The following is an 18,298-nucleotide window of genomic DNA, read 5'->3' as shown; positions in this document are numbered from 1 at the left end:
ACAAAAGGACAATCATTCGTCCGATATTCTCATTGTGTGTACTAGGCTTAAGAAATACTGAATGCCTGAGCAATATGTGTTTACTGTAATCCTTTGCATTTTACGACTGAAAAAAGGGGAGATAAAGTGTAGAGTAATGCCTAGTACACACTATAAGAAAATCGGACGAACGATCGTCCGGTTATCATCAATTGTACGCTGCTGGTCGAAAGCAATGTGCTTTTATGTATGAGAATATTGTACGATATAAAGGCATTGCGTACGAACATCGTAGCGTAGCTGTGGAAATTATGTAATGTACGTGTGACCCTGTAGCCACGCCTTTCGGTGCCATATTTGTTTTCCCTCAGCGATGGATCTTTCATGACAAATTTTAGGAATAGTCATGGATACCGTATCCGAACTGTTTAATGACATTAATGGCTGTAATGCTACACATATTCAGTGGTGTTTATTTTCTTCAGGGTCATAAGCAGCTTCCGATTGTGCGCGGTCTTTCATATCCAATTCTGCTCGTATGAAAACTGTATACATTGAACGAAAATCGTCCGTTCTGTTCCCAAACAACAAAAATTTTGATGTTTGCACTATCGTTAATTTTCGTTCGTAAGATCGGAATCGGCTGTCAAAAATGATGTACACACCATCAGAAAATTTCTTGTCGGGCGAATACGTTCGTATGAATTTTCTTATAGTGTATACGGGGCAAAACACAGATAACATGTCTTTATTACATGACATACAGATGCACACCTGGGCTAGGTTGGATAAGTAAGGTAAAAGTGTGCAAGCAAACAAAAGATGAAAGGAGTATAGATTGAAAGTTAATGTTAAGAACATTAGAAGTTACTTACCAGGACACACCATATTATCACCTAGTGACGTACAGCTTCACCAGTGGACCTTATACCTATGGAAACCAGCAAATCTTTCTGTTAGCATGACCTCACAATCATTTCAAGACCAAAGTTCCAGGAAAGACACATAGTACACTTCTATCTCCACCTCCCTCTAACATTCTTTCAATCCAATTCTCCACTAATAAATGCAATAGAGTACTATTTTTTCCACACTTGATAGCTTAGATAGGTAGATGTATGCATACTAAGGGTTGTGTGCTTTGAAAAAAAGCTTAGTGAAAACATATGAAATTCTCAAGAACTGAGGATGCACACAAGGTATTTAGGCTATTGTAAAAAAAATGCAAATAAAAACAAAATATAATAAAATAAAAAAACTCAAAAGAATTGTATTATGTTAGAACACTTCCATACTTTAATAACATTTAAGTGTTTTTACAGATAGGAATGAATTCACATGATTGTTGTCAAGCTCTCTTATGTTGCTGTTTAACCTCAACAGCAGAGTGACTGTGGTGCTGACTGCCAGAGAAATGGATCGGGTCAGAGAGAGGAGGAGCAAGGAGGAGGTGCATACCGCTGACCTTGCCAACTTGTACAGAGAGACAGCCTGCCAGCAGGTGACCCAGAGCACAGTGACCGGAGGGAACACTGCACAAGAGGGCCCCCATCTGCCGAGAGAGACCACAAGGACCTGCTGGAAGCCACCAATTGGGCAAGAGAGTCCCATATACCAGTTAAGCAAGACAACACTGATATTCTCCCCATTCCTGCTACTTTACCTGCACACAGTTGTGGATATTGCATCCATTTAAAGCATGCTGTGGCCTAGTTCCCATAGCTGCTACTGTTGAACACTTTTGCAGTACAGTTAATTCATCATAGCTGACCGCAGTGCATGCCTTCTACAGGCTAGATCACATCAGTGCTTCCTGAGCCACTGGCCTATCCTCCTAAAGGAACTGCCACCATTGCATTTAGTTACCGCATCCCAGAGTGGAGCTGCCTTTTTGCCAACAAGCCCATTTGCCAGTTCAATACTCAAAGTGCTTAAAAGCTGCTCTTTTCCCAGCGCATTAAAGAAGACAACACGCAAGTCAAGTGTCATTTAAAGGGAAAGTCTTTGTACTTTCTTCTACCTCCCCTTTGTATCAATCCTGTCAGGGAATATCATCTACATCACCTACAGTCTTGTCTATTTGTGCACCAACTGGGCCCCAGCAAGCGCAAAGAGTTCTTATTGCACTTAAAGAGACATTGACTACCCTGGTCTAAGAGCTCTTCTACCTCAGATTTAAACCTTTCTGTCAGACTCTGAGGGCCCAAAGTGAGCTAGTCTCATTGTTGCTCATTCTTATTGTTCACTGAGGTTGCTACCACCTCAGGTTGGAGGCATTGGGTTTATTTCTGAAAGCAGGCCTGCTAACATTGCTTGAACTTCTGATATATGTGTTATTTCCTTGCTTAGAGTTGCTAAGAGTAATTATTGCCATTTCAAGTATGAATACCAGTTTGTATTGTTCAACCAAGTTTACATTTAAGTAAATATAAACCTCAAATCAGTTTACTCTGTGTGTGACTTTACTTTCTGGTGTAAATTTACTCTAGTCAACAGAATCTGGTGGTGTCAGCACTATGCTTTCGGGCTTTCAGAGAGGGGTCCAGAACAACAGGAAGCCTGAAAATAACTCAGGGGGGTAGTGCTACAAAGCTGTGGAAAAAAGCGCATAGGTGAGCTCTGGGCAGGGGTTAGTTATTGTGGGAGGTGCAGAGGTGAGTTGTGAGGGGGGGGGGAGATGTGCAGAGATGAGCTACATTAAGGGGGTACAGAGGTCAGCTGTAAAATGACAGAAGTGTGCAGAGGTCAGCAGAGATCAGGGTTTGTATAGGTGAGTTGCGGACAAGCTGGGGGCAGAGGTGTGTTGTGGATGGGGGGCAGAGGTGAGCTGTGGACAGAGGTGCAGAGGTGAGTTGTGGACAGGGATGCAGAGGTGAGTTGTTGATGGTAGGTGTAGAGGTGAGCTTTGGACAAGGGTGCTGTCACATACATAGGATGCTGAAATAACAAGGTTTGCCTCTCTTGTATCTCTTGCCCAAGTACTTCTGGAAGTAGAACAGACAGTGCCAAAGGAAAGGAGGAATACAAGTGCTGGTAGATGTTGATAGCAGAACCTTGGACTGGAGATGCAGACCCAGAAGATCCAGCCGAACAACAAGCCTGGAGCCAACAACTAAAAGGAATTCCCTGACGGGAACAGAGCTGAGGTTTGGATGGTGGTTTGGAGGTGAGTTGTTCCCTCCAAAGTGAGCAAATCCATGGTTGTCACCAGGGTCACTAGAACTAGTGTCCCCATTGGAAGGTTTCCCCTCTATTGCTGTTCTGGCAATAACAACAAAATTTGGTATTTTCTTTTACTTTCACTTCAGATAATAACGGTAGAAATCACACATAGAGAGGGTGCACAGACAGCAATGAAAACCTGGCAAGTGTTTTCTATGCACTCTGTTCAACACAAAAAAAGGTTTTCTTTTAGCTTTACTGTAAATTAGAACTAAGTGTATAGTAGTGCTCACCCCCAAAAGGGCCCACTGAATGGTCCCAAGGTTCTTTCTCAAACTAATGTATTCGCAGCCAGGCATGCAGTCTCAGTCTCTCTTCTGGCTCAGTAATTAATATAGGGCAGGGTTACTCAACCAGGGTTCCTTCAAATCCTAAGGTTCCTCTAGAGCAGGGGTGGCGAACAAGTTAGACACAAAAAGCCACTGCGCTGTCTTCCCGGCTTCTGTAATGGCGCTCGGCATGACAGTGCGCATGAGCGAGAAGCACTTGCGCTTTGTGATTGGTCCGGCAGCTTCTGGGATCTGTCATGTGTCCCAGGTACCGCCTTAGCATTCACAAAAAGCACCGCTTCTTGCGCATGCGCACTTGGCACCCGGCTGTCATGCCCAGTGCCCACACTACAGAAGCCGGAAGACAGCGCGCCGCTGAAACTTGGCAAAGAGCCACAGTATACAAAATATGATAAGAGGCAAAGAGCCGCATTCATTTTGGCTCGAGAGCCGCGTGTTCGCCACCCCTGCTCTAGAGGTTGCTCGAGTGATGATGTTGTAGAGGTTGCTCGAGTTCCTTGAGTGATGAGAAATTTCTGCCTCTCAGATAAGTTCCCACTGATCCCATTGTTCCTTTTAACTATCTGTAAGAGGGTAATTCTTCCCAATAAGCACAAGTGTAAAGAGTATTCTTTCCACTGACCATCACTCTAATGTATCATGAGTTGTAGATATAGTCATTTTTAGCAGGGGTTCCCTGAGATTGGAAAGTTATTTCAAGAGTTCCTCTGTTTTGAAAAGGTTGAAAAAGGCTGGTCTAGGGTGTGACAAATGTGGGTCTGACCACTGCCCTGTTCACCGATTTGTGACAACTGACTGGTCAACCCCACACCAGGCTGTCACTGATTTGCAACAATAACACTCTGTCCCACCCTGCACAAAGATTTAAGATTTGCCAGCTTGCGGGACCACAATCTAGGTGCCAAAAGACTGAGAGTGAATTATCATTGGGTTTAGTTAACTAAGTAATTAATTCTTTAAACTGCTACCACCAACTACTTTTATAGAGAAGTAGTAAGCTTTCACAAGATTAGCAATAGCACATTATAATTTTAAAATAAGCATCTGTAACACACATTGTCACCACAGACATGTACATTCAGAGATTTACCATGTAGTAGCGCTCTTCTAGAGACAGGGATTCTTTAATCCCCCGCTCTCCACTCTTTGTTGCAGCTGCTGCTGGAAATCCTTGTGGAGATGGGAAACAGGTTCAGCTACCGCTCCTGGTATCAGATCTTGACACCATCTGGAGGAGCTGCTGCTGGACAGGTGAGAGCTTGGAGGACTGGTGCTTCACAAGGTGTCTGAGAGCACAGAGTGAGTGACACTCCCCAGTCCTGTCACGCTGCCCCTCTCCTTTACCTCTGCCCCCTTGCTTTCCCTCTGCCCCCTCCTGTCCCTCTGCCCTCCTTTCTCATTGCCCCCCACCTGTCCCACTGCCCCCCGCCTGTCTTGTTGCCCTCCTGCTATCCCGCTGCCCCTAAACTGTCCCGCTGCCCCCCACCTGGACAAATTTAGATGAGAGGTGCCCGATTTCAGTCTTGCCTAGGGCAGCACAAAACAGACCACTGCTCTTCTCCCACAGTACCACTTACTTCAGTCCTGCTCTAACTTTCCGTTATTGCAGGAATACGTGAAGCAACATACTTGGTTTAGGTGTTTGGGTTTGGATACACTTTAACCTGAATCACACGTCACATATTTTGTGTACAAATAAACTCCTTTCACCTTTCATGAACTGAAAGAACACACTTTCTGAGATCTCTCATGTGACCTAAAGCCCAAGTAGAGATCACAAGGTATCGGGTTAGCGGCAGCCTAGTCAATGTTTATTTGATTAGAGACTAGAGAACCTATTGTTTCCAGTCAGACAGCCCTGTCTTGTAGATTTGCAGTTTGTCAGGGAGCCCAATGCAGTATTCAGGTCACAGCTGCCATTAGCATTCAATTGCTGACAGTATGAAAGAACGTCTAAACAGCACTGGTGTTGGATGTGCTTTTTGCAGGCAATACTGTGGAAGCATTAGATGCATATGGCCAACTCTGTTTAAATGCAAAAAGCAAATATATCCATTAGGGTTATAGTGAGAAGAAACTAAACTAAAAGGAATCAAAAAGCCCAACCGAATCAATGCATAGCACAGTAAAGCCTTCTTAGAACTGAAGGTATTCAAGTCTCATTCCACCACCATATCCCACAAATAAGAGAATTATTGCATTTTTTAGGACAAGGCAGAGCCATACAAATCATACATTCTACCCACCCATGTGTACATCCAGAACTGACGGCATACAGTACAGATATAATGTAATATTATGAACCCATTTATTCCAAACTGCATATAATTGTCTTAAGCTTTTTTGGGGCCATCATCCGTGCAGCGTATACAGACCATGGCTGTCTTGGAGTAGAGCATAGTAGTCTACAAGCAAACACATGGTAAAAAAGGACTAACACAGTGCAAAACAGCAGTAATAGGCTATTAAAGTAGATGTCAGGAAGATACTGCCAGCCATCAGGCTAATGCCGCTAAAACATGCACATTTCCGTGGGCATAAGAGACAGACCATCATTGCTCACACATATGAGTGCACATGTCCTCTGCCACCAAGTGGCCTATTTAAACCAGAACTCTGCACTAGCTCCTTGCTGAAAGGTCTTCAGGCTTGCTATTGTTATCTGGTTCCTGAAACATATCTTGATCCTATTACTGAGCCATCTTCCCCTCTGACCTTGGTCTCAGATTATCCTTGCCTGCTCATGTTTGCTGCCTGCTTCTGGTACTGACCTTGGCTTGGACTTTTGACCACACTTTTGCCTAGTGAATCTGTACCTCACTGCTCAATTGTTGATGACCTCTGCCTGTTCTTGACTCTGATTCTGCTTATGTCCTGGTGTCCTTCCACTCAGCTATAACTCAACCAGGTATGGAACCTGACTGCACCTTTCACTGGGCTTGGTGACTCTATAGTGCATCACCAGTTGTACTTCTGCTCATCAGATACCAGGTCTCCCAAGTTCCTTCTCAAAGTGTCTACACCTTGGCACTTGTGTCTTTCCTTCACCCCTGCAGACCCTGTCTCAACATCCAGAGGTGCTCAGACGGGAATTGTGCAAGAGACCATCCTTATCATCTCAGGCTCCACATGCAGGTACGTAACAGTAGAACTAAAGGCAACCCTTTTTTTTCATTTTTGGATAGAGTAAAGCAGGATTATTAACCATGTTATGTTTTTTTTTCACCATAGGTGTCCCTTTGAGATTTCTCTTCAATTCCTGTCCCATAGCCAAAACAGGAAGTAAGAAAGGTGAGGGAATGCCAGGTTGACACTTTTTTCACCTGAACTAGTGTCCCCAGTGGAAGATTTTTCCGCTATTCCTGTTCTGGTGACAACCCAAAATTTGGGATTTTCTTTCACTTTCACTCTCGGTGATCATGGTAAATAGGACAAATATAATCTCCCTAAAGAGTTAGCACAGACAGCAATAAAAATTCTAATCTCTCGCTACTCTATCCAAAAATAAAAATAAAAAAAATTGCCTTTAGTTATACTTTAATCAGTTATAACCATCCTGACACAACTGAAGTAGAATTGTCAATACAGTCCACTTAGATGCCCAAAAAGCCACACATGCACACCCTCACAAGTGGTCAGTCTGGATTTGTCTGCCACTTTTTCAGACTCATCCAGTCTGAACCACAATGTACTGTATGTCTATGGGAGGGAAGATATAAATGGATGTACTTCTGTTTACACCTTAGTCTGTTTATGTCTGCAGAAAAAAAACAGAAAGGTTTGTGTACTTTTCCATTTTTGCGTAAATAAACAGATGTCATCTGTTTAAATCCAATTTTAGTCAAGAAGCATACTTTTTTATTTACACTTATTTTTATTTATGGGTTCTTTCAAACAAACATCATCAGTTCCATCATGAAAACTAAGAGAAAAAAGCTTTTAAGCTGATTCCTATTTTATCATTTTATACTTGCAGCTTCAATTCCGTTGACATCATTATACATTCGTTTTTTGGATTTGTTTTAGTTTCTGATGAAAATATCACAAGTATTTTAGTTTTTGAAGAAAATATGACATGCATGACAAAAGTATAAAAAACAAAGCTTGCATAAAAAGAGAAATAAAAGGACAACATCTATTTGCATCCACAAAAGGAGAAAAGGACACTGACCTTTTACATTATTTTCTGCGGACATAAACTGTCCTGAATGTCAGTGGATGTAAACGAACATACATCCATTTACGTCCTCCTGCCTATAGAAATACACTGTGGTTCACTCTGGATCCATCTGAAAAACTAACAGACAAGTCCAGACTAAATGCTCATGTGATATGGCACTATCAATTTTTTAGGCGGACCTGATCAGAAGCTCCATTAAAGTCTATGAGCAGAAGGATCTAAATGGATGTGTGTCTACATCCGATTACCTTCTAGGTCCGGAAAATAAAATGAAAAATAGACTGTGTTTGCTCCCTTTTCCAGACCTAAATGTGACTGATAGGAGGTAGCCTGATGTACATGCACACAACTGCGGACAAAAAAACAAAACAAATGGGTCAAGGGATATCTTTCCCATTCTGCTCTGAATTATCAGGGGATCTGTTAAGAGATCTCTGCTGAATGGAGGGCAGCATGCCCATATAAAAAGGTCCTTTACTGTACTATTTTCTTCAAGAACTAAAAAAAAAGGAACATGTAAAAAACGGATGCAAACTGAACTATAGTGAAATGAAGACAGATATACAAACTGATGCAAAAGGATTGAGTTTTAAGTTGTTTCTTTTTAGTTGTTATCATGGAAATAATGATTGCACAAAAGGACCCTAGATTACATGAATAGAATTATTTGTCATATACATTTTACAGATATTCACAGAAAGTTTACACGACAAATAGGTGATTCTGTCATTAGCAGGGGTGGACTGACCATTTGGAAACTCGGACACTGCCCGAGGGCCCGGGGTCAGTAGGGGGCCCCATGAGATGCACCTGGTACCTTTTTCATAGGCTTTTTTGAGTTTGGGCAAGGACACAGGGGCCCCATGATCCCCTATTGCCCGGGGGCCCCATGAATTGTCAGTCCGCCACTGGTCATTAGTGTATATTCGGCAATGCGGCAAATCTCAAAATCACAATGCAATGTTTATAATGCACATACACAACAAGTGATTACTAAGCACTTTTCATATTGCACTTCATATGGTTACATTACCTGACCCAAGACTTGCTCTCCTCTGCTCTCTGCCCTCCCAAATAGAATGGCTCCATATAGACTTTATAGGACTGACTATTTGGACTCATGTGTCTTCTACTCATTGCAAATTTGGTTTTGAAGATAATTCAGGAATTTATATGTTTCTGTTAACAAATGGCTCTGCATTTCAAGATATCTATCTACGCATAGCTTCCAAATGTCCTTCATTTGAAGGGACTGTCCTTCTTTTAAAAACAAATCCAAAATGTACTTTATTACAAAACAATTTTACAGATATTAACAGAAAGATTATATGACAAATACTGTAGGTGTTTCTGTCAGTAGTGGACATTTAGTGATGCAGCAAATCTTGAAATCACAACGCAATATTTAAAATGCACCTACATAACAATGTACATTTCAATACAAAATACTTTTCATATTATACATCGTATGGTTATATTATCTGAAGAAGATGGCGGTGACAGTGAGGGGCCTTGTGGATGTCCCATTAGTAGAGGGGAGGTGAGTCTTGAAGGGCTTAGTTCCACTTTAAATCTCTCTTTAGTAAGCGTTCATTACCATGTGCGAAAGCTCTTACCACCCCTCTGAAAAGCGGTCCACAGTGGATTGCTTTTTACAGGCGATTGACAGGTGGTGAGGAGGAGATATGTCGCCTCCTCACCTCCCTATTTAATGCCCCAGCACAGGGCTGCGATGGCATGCATTCCATACAGTTGTAGGGTGGTTGCAGCACAACCCCATAGACCTGCACTGGTCAATGCTGTTTAATTTGAATGTCTGTGTTCAGATGGACAGCTGGGGGGCGTAAAACTGCAGCTCATTCGCCTAGTTGTTACCGACTTCAGCATAAAATGTGAATGAACCCTAAAAGGTTTAAGTTGGCATCATAACTTTGAGATATGGTAACAAAACACTTGGCAATGTACACACTGTGGTGTGGGGTGGTGTCATTAATTTTGCATTATATGACAACCACATACACCTTTCAAGAGAATCTTTGTTTGAAGGCATTATATATTTCCTATTCCAGCCATGAGATATCAGAGGGGATTTTTGGCAGATTTGGACAAACAGCTTTAAAACAAATAATTATCACTATTTTGATATTGCATACACCAATATCACTGTAAAGATATCATTACATTTTATTATTAGAATGTTTTATTAGAAACAATTCAGTCTTCAAAGTATATCTAAACAGAATTGATTAGAAGTGTTAATGTGTGCAAGTAATTTTAATAGTTTTTTTTTTCTTCCTGAAATTGCTTTTTTCAGTATATCAATTCCTTGGTAAAAAGGTTAGGGTTAGAGTTAACCCTAATCTTGGTTAAGGCAAATCCTGTATATGGTGACAACTCTCTCCCAATTGTGCTCTTATGTTGTCACCCTGTCACATGCATCTGGTGGAGACTGTACCATGTAATTAAGAATAAAAATTCAAAAATGGCATTTATGAAAAAAATATTGATGAATACACAGAAAGTAAGCAAATTATATGTTATACAGTGAGGACTTAGATCTACTTTCATAGAGTCTTCCTATTTTTAACACATACACAATGAATAGGGAACATCAAGAGAGCAGTATTCAGAACACATCAATCATTAAGGGAAACTTCTGGATACAATGGGGTAAAAGGACTAATTTCCTTCCTGACCAATCACCTTTTTTCTTCACTCTGGTATCCTGAACTTCTCATGTGTGACCATTTATACCCCCAAACTATCCAAATCATACATCGCAGCTAATCCACTATTGCCAGACATATATGATAATGAAGAACTTAAGAGATTCATTTTGATTCTGTAAACTGATAACAGGTATATTAATTACGATAGAAATCATGAAAGTGCTTACATAAAATAGAAACACCATGCCCTATATTTAAAAAAGAAACCAGCAATATAAACACTTCCACATGTTAATGAGTACAGCATTTGCATAAAACAGCTTCACCCCTCCAGTTTCCAGAATTCTTCAAAACTGAATTGTTTATTTCTTCATTAGTTACACAATCCCATTTAATACACATTTTTATTAGGTTGCCAGTTAACAATTTTATACTCACCAGACAGACGTCTTCCCTAGTAGACCTACTTTGCTTTTTTCCAGGTAAGAGGAACTCATTCCACGCCTGTTTGTCAATAGATTATGGTATAATAGATATGGGCTACAGTACAACTCACTCTAAAGTCAACATAGGCCTGGCTTGGACTTTACCCTTACAAATTTGGTGGTACACTACGCCCCTACTTACAGCAGCAAACATACACCTACGTATGGAAATGATGAGCAGGTTAAGCAATATGTACTTATCTATGATATAACATTGTATAATCTGCATGTTAAATATCATAGTCACATGTACTGATATGCTTCAGGCTCTCCGCCAATACCATGTTGTGCTAAGTAGCTTTAGCTGCATAGCCTCAGTCAGTGCATCAGTTTCTGGAAATTAATTTAAATCTGAACTTCAGGAACCAATTGTATTGCCTGCTCACATTGGTGCAGCTTGGCACTATGTAAATATGCATTACTCCTAACTGATGGACTGGTGGGGAAGCTGACAGCCACAGTTCCAGTTGGCCTACTACAGTGATAGCTGCAGTCTTCTGGATCCTGCTCTGGTTCTTTGTGATTGGATGCCACATTGCACACTGACCATAGGGGGTTGCTTGCTCAGCCCGGCCACCATTCATAGTATGCCTTGTATTTTCAACAATAAATACAAGGCATTCTCTGGACGAAGTGGAGAGGAGGGGCGGTGATGTCACAATCTTCCTCGTTCCATACATTATTGGTAAGGTTGAATAAAGACACCAGTCCATCCAGTTTAACATGTGGGTATGTGTATGTCAGTACCATTTTCCATATCCCTGTATAATGCATTCGCTAAGATGCCCAGCTAAACGTTTTTTTTTTTAATTATTACAGCTCCCCACTGACACCATCAACAGTGGAAGGGAGTTCCACGTGCTTACTGCTCTAACAGTAAAGAACCCCTTATCCAGTTCAGGTTTAAACTGCTTTTTGTCCAACTTTATTGAGTGGCTGAATCATTTTAAGAGACCTAGGACTGAATAGTTTTTTTCCGTATGCTAGAATCATTATTTAGGTTTTTTTTTTATTGTGATCACATGTCCTCCTAAGCGTCTCTTCTACAGGGAGAATACATTTAGAGTGGTTGTAAACCTCAGACATGAAATATGAACAAAGCACATCCTTCTATACTGTGTACTTGTATCCAAAGCAGTGTGTGATTTCTCTCTGCTATCTCATTCCTCTATTATCTGCATGAGGCACTTCTGAGAGCTTTTCCCAACTCCAAGATATATTTGGTGACCGTGTAGGAGAGCTCCAGCACACAGACTGTTATTGACAGCCTCAGCAGTGCATGCTCCCTGTGTACTGTGAGAGGGTGTGTGTCCCTTCCCTCCAGTTAGGAATCAGAGCTGTCCTCACTGAGCTCTGTAGTGTGTGACTTCAGATCTCCACCCCCTGCTCATCTGCTGCTGGGAGAGTCCGTGTAAAAGTTGTTTTGTAAAAAGCTATAGAGAAGAAATTGCTAAAGATGAGCAGGTACAATGTATATAGGAGGATTTATTTAGTCAGTGTGTATCATCTCAGGCTAGTCATTTTATTGAGTATATGTAAGGGTTTACAAACACCTTAATGCTTGTAGTCGTTTCTTATAACTGAGCTCCTCCAGTCCTTTTATTAGCTTTGTTGCTCTTCTCTAGACTTTGATATGGTCCCTTAACATGCCTTCAATAGTTTATATACTATTGATGTTAGGCTGACTGGTCTGTAGTTTCCAGGTATATATTCTTGGCCCTTTTTGAACATTGGTATCACATTAGCTTTTCCTCAATTAGCTGGTACCATTCCAGTCAGTATGCTGTCCTTAAAGATTAGGATTAATACTCTGGCTATAACATGCTCATTTCTTTAAGACTCTTTGTGTAAGCCATCTGGTCCAGGTGGTTTATTCACATTAAGTTTTTCAAGTCTTTTTTGAATAATGGCCTTTGTTAGCCACAAGGGTACATTCCATGTTGTGTTACTAACAATACTGTCTTTTTATACCCTTACTTTTCCTTTGTAAAAACTGAGGAGAAGAATGTATTTAATACAGTTGCCTTCTCCTTGTCACTTGTAATCAACATCTTGTGCTTATCCTTTATGGGGCCAATATGCTCTGACCTCTCTTTTTTACTAATAATATATTTTCAAAAATTTGGGAGATTTTTTTTTACTCTCCTGCACTATGTGTCTCTCATGGTCTATTATAGCTGCCATGATTGTGCTCTTACATTTCTAATTGCATTGTTTGTAGTATTGGAATTCCAACAATGACCCCTCTTTTTTAAGGACAGTTTTTTCTCATTAATCTGCCTTTCTATGCACAAATTTAGCCAGTTAGCTTTAGTTCTTTTCTATTTTTCCCTTTGGAATGCACTGGCTAATGCCATTATTTTGTAAATATCATTATAGTGCTGCCATTTTTCCTCAGTGTTCTTTGTTTCTAGAATGTAATTACCATGTGATAGCTGTTTCCTAAGTTATCCCCTACTTCCACATTTTCATTGAGCTCTGTGTTTGTAATTAGTAGGCTTAGTGGACCATCATTTTTATTTGGGAAAGTCCCTCAAGATAATAACTTGCTGCCATTTCCAACTGTGAAAGGAGACTGGTTTCCTCTTCATCCTTCAGGTTAGGGGGCCTAAAACATACACCTACTATTAACTTACCGTTCCCTTCTTCCCTTTGAAGCTCCAGCTACAAGGACTGCACTTCTTTCCATTCCCCGTTAGTGATGTCATCCCTCATATTCATTCGCAAATCGCTTTTGACATACAGGCACAACCCCTCCCCCTCTTCTACCTGCCCTATCCTTCCGCTACAGGAAGTAGTTCTAGACAGTTTCAAGCCAGTCATGTGAGCAGGTTTCTGATATTCCCACAAAGTCAAAATCCTCCTCTTGTATTAGAAGTTCCAGTTTTGTTTTTTAAACCAAACTTTTAGCATTTGTAAACATTACTTTGAATTTTGTAAAAGCGCATATTATTTTATCCTTGTTTGTTTAAAGGCTGCAAAAGGATTCTTCCAGCCTAAGTACATTGGTCTTAGGCACTCTAGTTGCACCACCAATGTTTCCCCATCTGTACACTCTGAGCCTTGCTCACTGCACGGCAGGGGCGGACTGACCATTTGGAAACTCAGGCACTGCCTGAGGGCCCGGGGTCAGTAGGGGGCACCATGAGATGCCCCTGGTACCTTTTTCATAGGCTTTTTTGAGTTTGGGCAAGGACACAGGGGCCCCATGATCCCCTATTGCCCGGGGGCCCCATGAGTTGTCAGTCCGCTCCTGCTGCACGGTATACCTTTTTCCAGTCCCTCTCCTCACCTCCTAGTTTAAAAGTTCCTTTAACTTTCTGGCCATCTTCTCTCCCAAGAGAGCTGCATTCTCTCCACCTAGGTGCCGCCTGTCTCTGTTATACAGCCAATAACCGACTGAAATGTCAGCCTAGTTCTCCATGAACCTAAAACCCATCTTCCTGCACCAGTCTCTTAGCCCCTTGCTAAAGGGTAACTCCTCTTTGGTGGGAAAAAATATTGCAAAAAAAAAAAATTATATAGCATATACAATTGTGAAATAAGCCATATTGTAATTTAATGTTATTAGAAATGATCTTTCCTTTTCAATCACAGCACTGTAATTTTCACATATGGCAACCTGGAAGTGCGCTGTACACAGTTGGTGTACAGAACGCCCCCAAAAATGTCATTTCCTGTTTGTGTGATTGGCTCATTGAAATTTCCAGAAGTCTGCACTGAGATACAAGTCAGATTTTAGGCATCCTCTGCAACAAAATGTTCAGTTTTGGTGAGATGCTCCTACGGCCACAAGACCCCCAGCATCCTCTCCTCCAGTTCCCGCTCACTGATCACACAGCCCCCAGCATCCTCTCCTCCAGTTCCCGCTCACTGATCACACGGCCCATAGCATCCTCTACCCCAGTTCCAGCTCACTGATCACACAGCCCTCGGCATCCTCTCCTCTTGCACCCACTCACTGATCATACATCCTCCAGCATCCTCTCCTCCTGTACCCACTCACTGATCATACATCCCACAGTATCCTCTGCTCCAGTTCCCACTCGCTGATCACACAGCCCCCGGCATCCTCTCCTCCAGATCCCACTCACTGACCACACGGCCCCCAGCATCCTCTCCTCCAGATCCCGCTCACTGACCACACGGCCCCCAGCATCCTCTCCTCCAGATCCCACTCACTGACCACACGGCCCCCAGCATCCTCTCCTCCAGATCCCGCTTACTGATCACACAGCCCTCGGGATCCTCTCTTCCAGTTCCCACTCACTGATCACACAGCCCCCAGCATCCCCTCCTCCAGATCCCACTCACTGATCACATGGCCCCCAGCATCCTCTCCTCCAGTTCCTACTCACTGATCACACAGCCCCCAGCATCCTCTCCTCCTGCACCCACTCACTGATCATACATCCCACAGTATCCTCTGCTCCAGTTCCCACTCGCTGATCACACAGCCCCCAGCATCCTCTCCTCCAGATCCCACTCACTGACTACCTGGCACCCAGCATCCTCTCCTCCAGATCCCGCTCACTGATCACACGGCCCCCAGCATCCTCTCCTCCAGTTCTCACTCACTGATCACACAGCCCTCGGCATCCTCTCCTCCTGCACCCACTCACTGATCACACAGCCCCCAGCATCTTCTCCTCCAGATCCCGCTCACTGATCACACAGCCCCCAGCATCCTCTCCTCCAGTTCCCACTCACTGATCACACAGCCCTCGGCATCCTCTCCTCCAGTTCCCACTCACTGATCACACAGCCCTCGGCATCCTCTCCTCCAGTTCCCACTCACTGATCATACAGCCCCCAGCATCCTCTCCTCCAGATCCCACTCACTGATCATACAGCCCCCAGCATCCTCTCCTCCAGATCCCGATCACTGATCACACAGCCCCCGGCATCCTCTCCTCCAGATCCCGTTAACTGATCACACGGCCCCCGGCATCCTCTCCTCCAGATCCCGCTCACTGATCACACAGCCCTTGGCATCCTCTCCTCCAGTTCCCACTCACTGATCATACAGCCCCCAGAATCCTCTCCTCCAGTTCCCACTCACTGATCACACAGCCCCCAGCATCCTCTCCTCCAGTTCCCACTCACTGATCACACAGCCCCTGATGTCCTTTTCTCCTCCTCAAGCTCACTGATCTTATCACTTTCTGTTGGAATACAATGTTTGTGTATTTCTGTACAACTACATCAGTATTCAATAGATATATATTCTTTAACCAGTAGATGGCAGTGTTTATAAGTTTGTAGCTGCATCTATGGTTAAACTCTATGTCTTTTCTCTAGAAAAAAAGATCCTAATTCCTGTTTGCAGAGAAGCGGTAGATAAGCGCATGTGGATTGTACAGTTAGTTCTATAGGGCTATATACAGAAGCTCTAACACCCTCAGTGCCTGTTCCTCCTGCTCCCACTCACTGATCACACAGCCCCAACATCCTTTCCTACTGATCACATGGCCCCCAACATCCTTTCCTCCTGCTCCCACTCACAGTGCCTTAGTACACACAATGCCTCAGTACACACAGTGTTTCCATATTCATTTTCTCAGTCCTCACACTGCCTCAGTACTCCAAGTGCCTCAATGCACACAGCACTCCCATATTCATTACCTCAGTCCTCACAGTGCCCCAGTTACTCCCAGTGCCCCAGTTACTCCCAGTGCCTCAGTACTCCCAGTGCCTCGGTACTCCCAGTGCCTCGGTACTCCCAGCGCCTCAGTACTCCCAGTGCCTCAGTACTCCCAGTGCCTCAGTACTCCCAGTGCCTCAGTACTCCCAATACCCCAGTTACTCTCAGTGCCTCAGTACTCTCAGTGCCTCAGTACTCCCAATACCCCAGTTACTCTCAGTGCCTCAGTACTCTCAGCGCCACAGTACTCCCAATACCTCAGTGCTCACAGTACCCCAGTTACTCTCAGTGCCTCAGTACTCCCAATACCTCAGTGCTCACAGTACCCCAGTTACTCTCAGGGCCTCAGTACTCCCATTACCTCAGTGCTCACAGTGCCCCAGTTACTCTCAGGGCCTCAGTACTCCCATTACTTCAGTGCTCACAGTGCCCCAGTTACTCTCAGTGCCTCAGTACTCCCAATACCTCAGTGCTCTCAGTGCCTCGTTACTCTCAGTGCCTCAGTACTCCCAATACCTCAGTGCTCACAGTACCCCAGTTACTCTCAGTGCCTCAGTGCCTCAGTACTCTCAGTGCCTCAGTGCTCACAGTGCCCTAGTTACTCTCAATGCCTCAGTACTCCCATTACCTCAGTGCTCACAGTGCCCCAGTTACTCTCAGTGCCTCAGTACTCCCAATACCTCAGTGCTCACAGTACCCCAGTTACAGTGCCTCGGTACTCACAGTGCCCCAGTTACTCAGAACACCTCAGAACTCATAGTGCTCTAGTTACCTCCAGTGATTAGTCATCTTACTTCAGTGATCCTCTCATACAGACTCAGCCCCACTCCAACCAAATGGTTTCAAAGCACCTTGCTGCTCACCGCTCACCGCTCACTACTGGGTTCTCAGATTCACATCACTGTCACTCTGCTCTGTTCCTACTCAGCTACATCCCATGTGGCAGCTCCATTTTTCTCTTGCTGTCCAGCCTCTCACCCCATCTAGCATGTAAAGCCTCTCACTGCATTCAGCATTTAAAGTCTGTTACTGCGTCCACGAATAGGATGTGACTTCACTAACAGAAAGTAATAGCTATGCTTTGGATTTTCACCTCGTCCAATCAGAGAAAACCTTGTATTCGTTGAAAAAATACAAGGCATTTTATAAGTGATGGTGGTGCCCCATGGGTCAGTGTGCAGTGGGGCAGCTGTTCTCATTGACTCTGAATAGGACCTGGAAGATGGTAGCTATCACTGTAGTGGCACCAACTACTACAGTGATTTCCAACTTTCCCAGTGCTCCATCAACTCTGAGTAATGCATACTTATAATGTGTTAAGCTGCACAAATGTAAGTATGGAATACAAATAATCCCTGGACTTCAGCTTTAAGATACACATGATCTAATACAATTCAGATTTGTCTGATATATTAAGCCCAGCACTGAAATATAACTGCATTGCTAGACCCTGACAACCAATGTAATCGGGCAAAGAAAGCACAATATGAAAAATCCTTAGGAGTCAAAAGTTTTTATTGTTCAACCGGTAACAACAACCACAGCAAAGAACAGCCAATGCATTTTGGGGGCCACACAATCCCCATGACTCCTGAATTACCCTGACACCCAGAGCACATGCCACTGATCTTCTACTAAGTGCCCCAGTGTCAGAAAAACCAAGTTCATGCCTGTGCTCAAAGAATTGCACAGGTACGCAGAACAGTCCACAGAACTGTGCACAGTGGCCTATTTAAAGCATTGCAAGACTCAGGATCATTGCTGAGTGATCATCAATTCCCTCTGCCTGTGAACTGATCCCGTGTTTATGTCTGGAAATGAATGGCTGT

General features: G+C 43.3%; 1 protein-coding gene across 1 annotated transcript in view; it reads right to left on the bottom strand.

Moving 5' to 3' along the window:
- Positions 1-10,875, bottom strand: part of LOC149447859 (NTPase KAP family P-loop domain-containing protein 1-like) — a 36,245-nt gene extending 25,370 nt beyond the window's left edge. Inside the window, 2 exon segments of the mRNA XM_089651969.1 lie at positions 855-910; positions 10,779-10,875. Of these exon segments, the coding sequence (XP_089508095.1) occupies positions 855-867 (13 nt within the window). The 5' untranslated portion in view covers positions 868-910; positions 10,779-10,875.
- Between the last annotated feature and the right edge of the window lie 7,423 nt (positions 10,876-18,298).

Source organism: Staurois parvus, unplaced genomic scaffold (genome assembly GCF_062004578.1).
Source record: "Staurois parvus isolate SC_StPar_1 unplaced genomic scaffold, SC_StPar_1.0 ptg000668l, whole genome shotgun sequence".
Lineage (NCBI taxonomy): Eukaryota > Metazoa > Chordata > Amphibia > Anura > Ranidae > Staurois > Staurois parvus.
The sequence above is the reverse complement of the archived record's forward strand: the minus strand, read 5'-3'. Positions and strand labels throughout refer to the sequence as shown.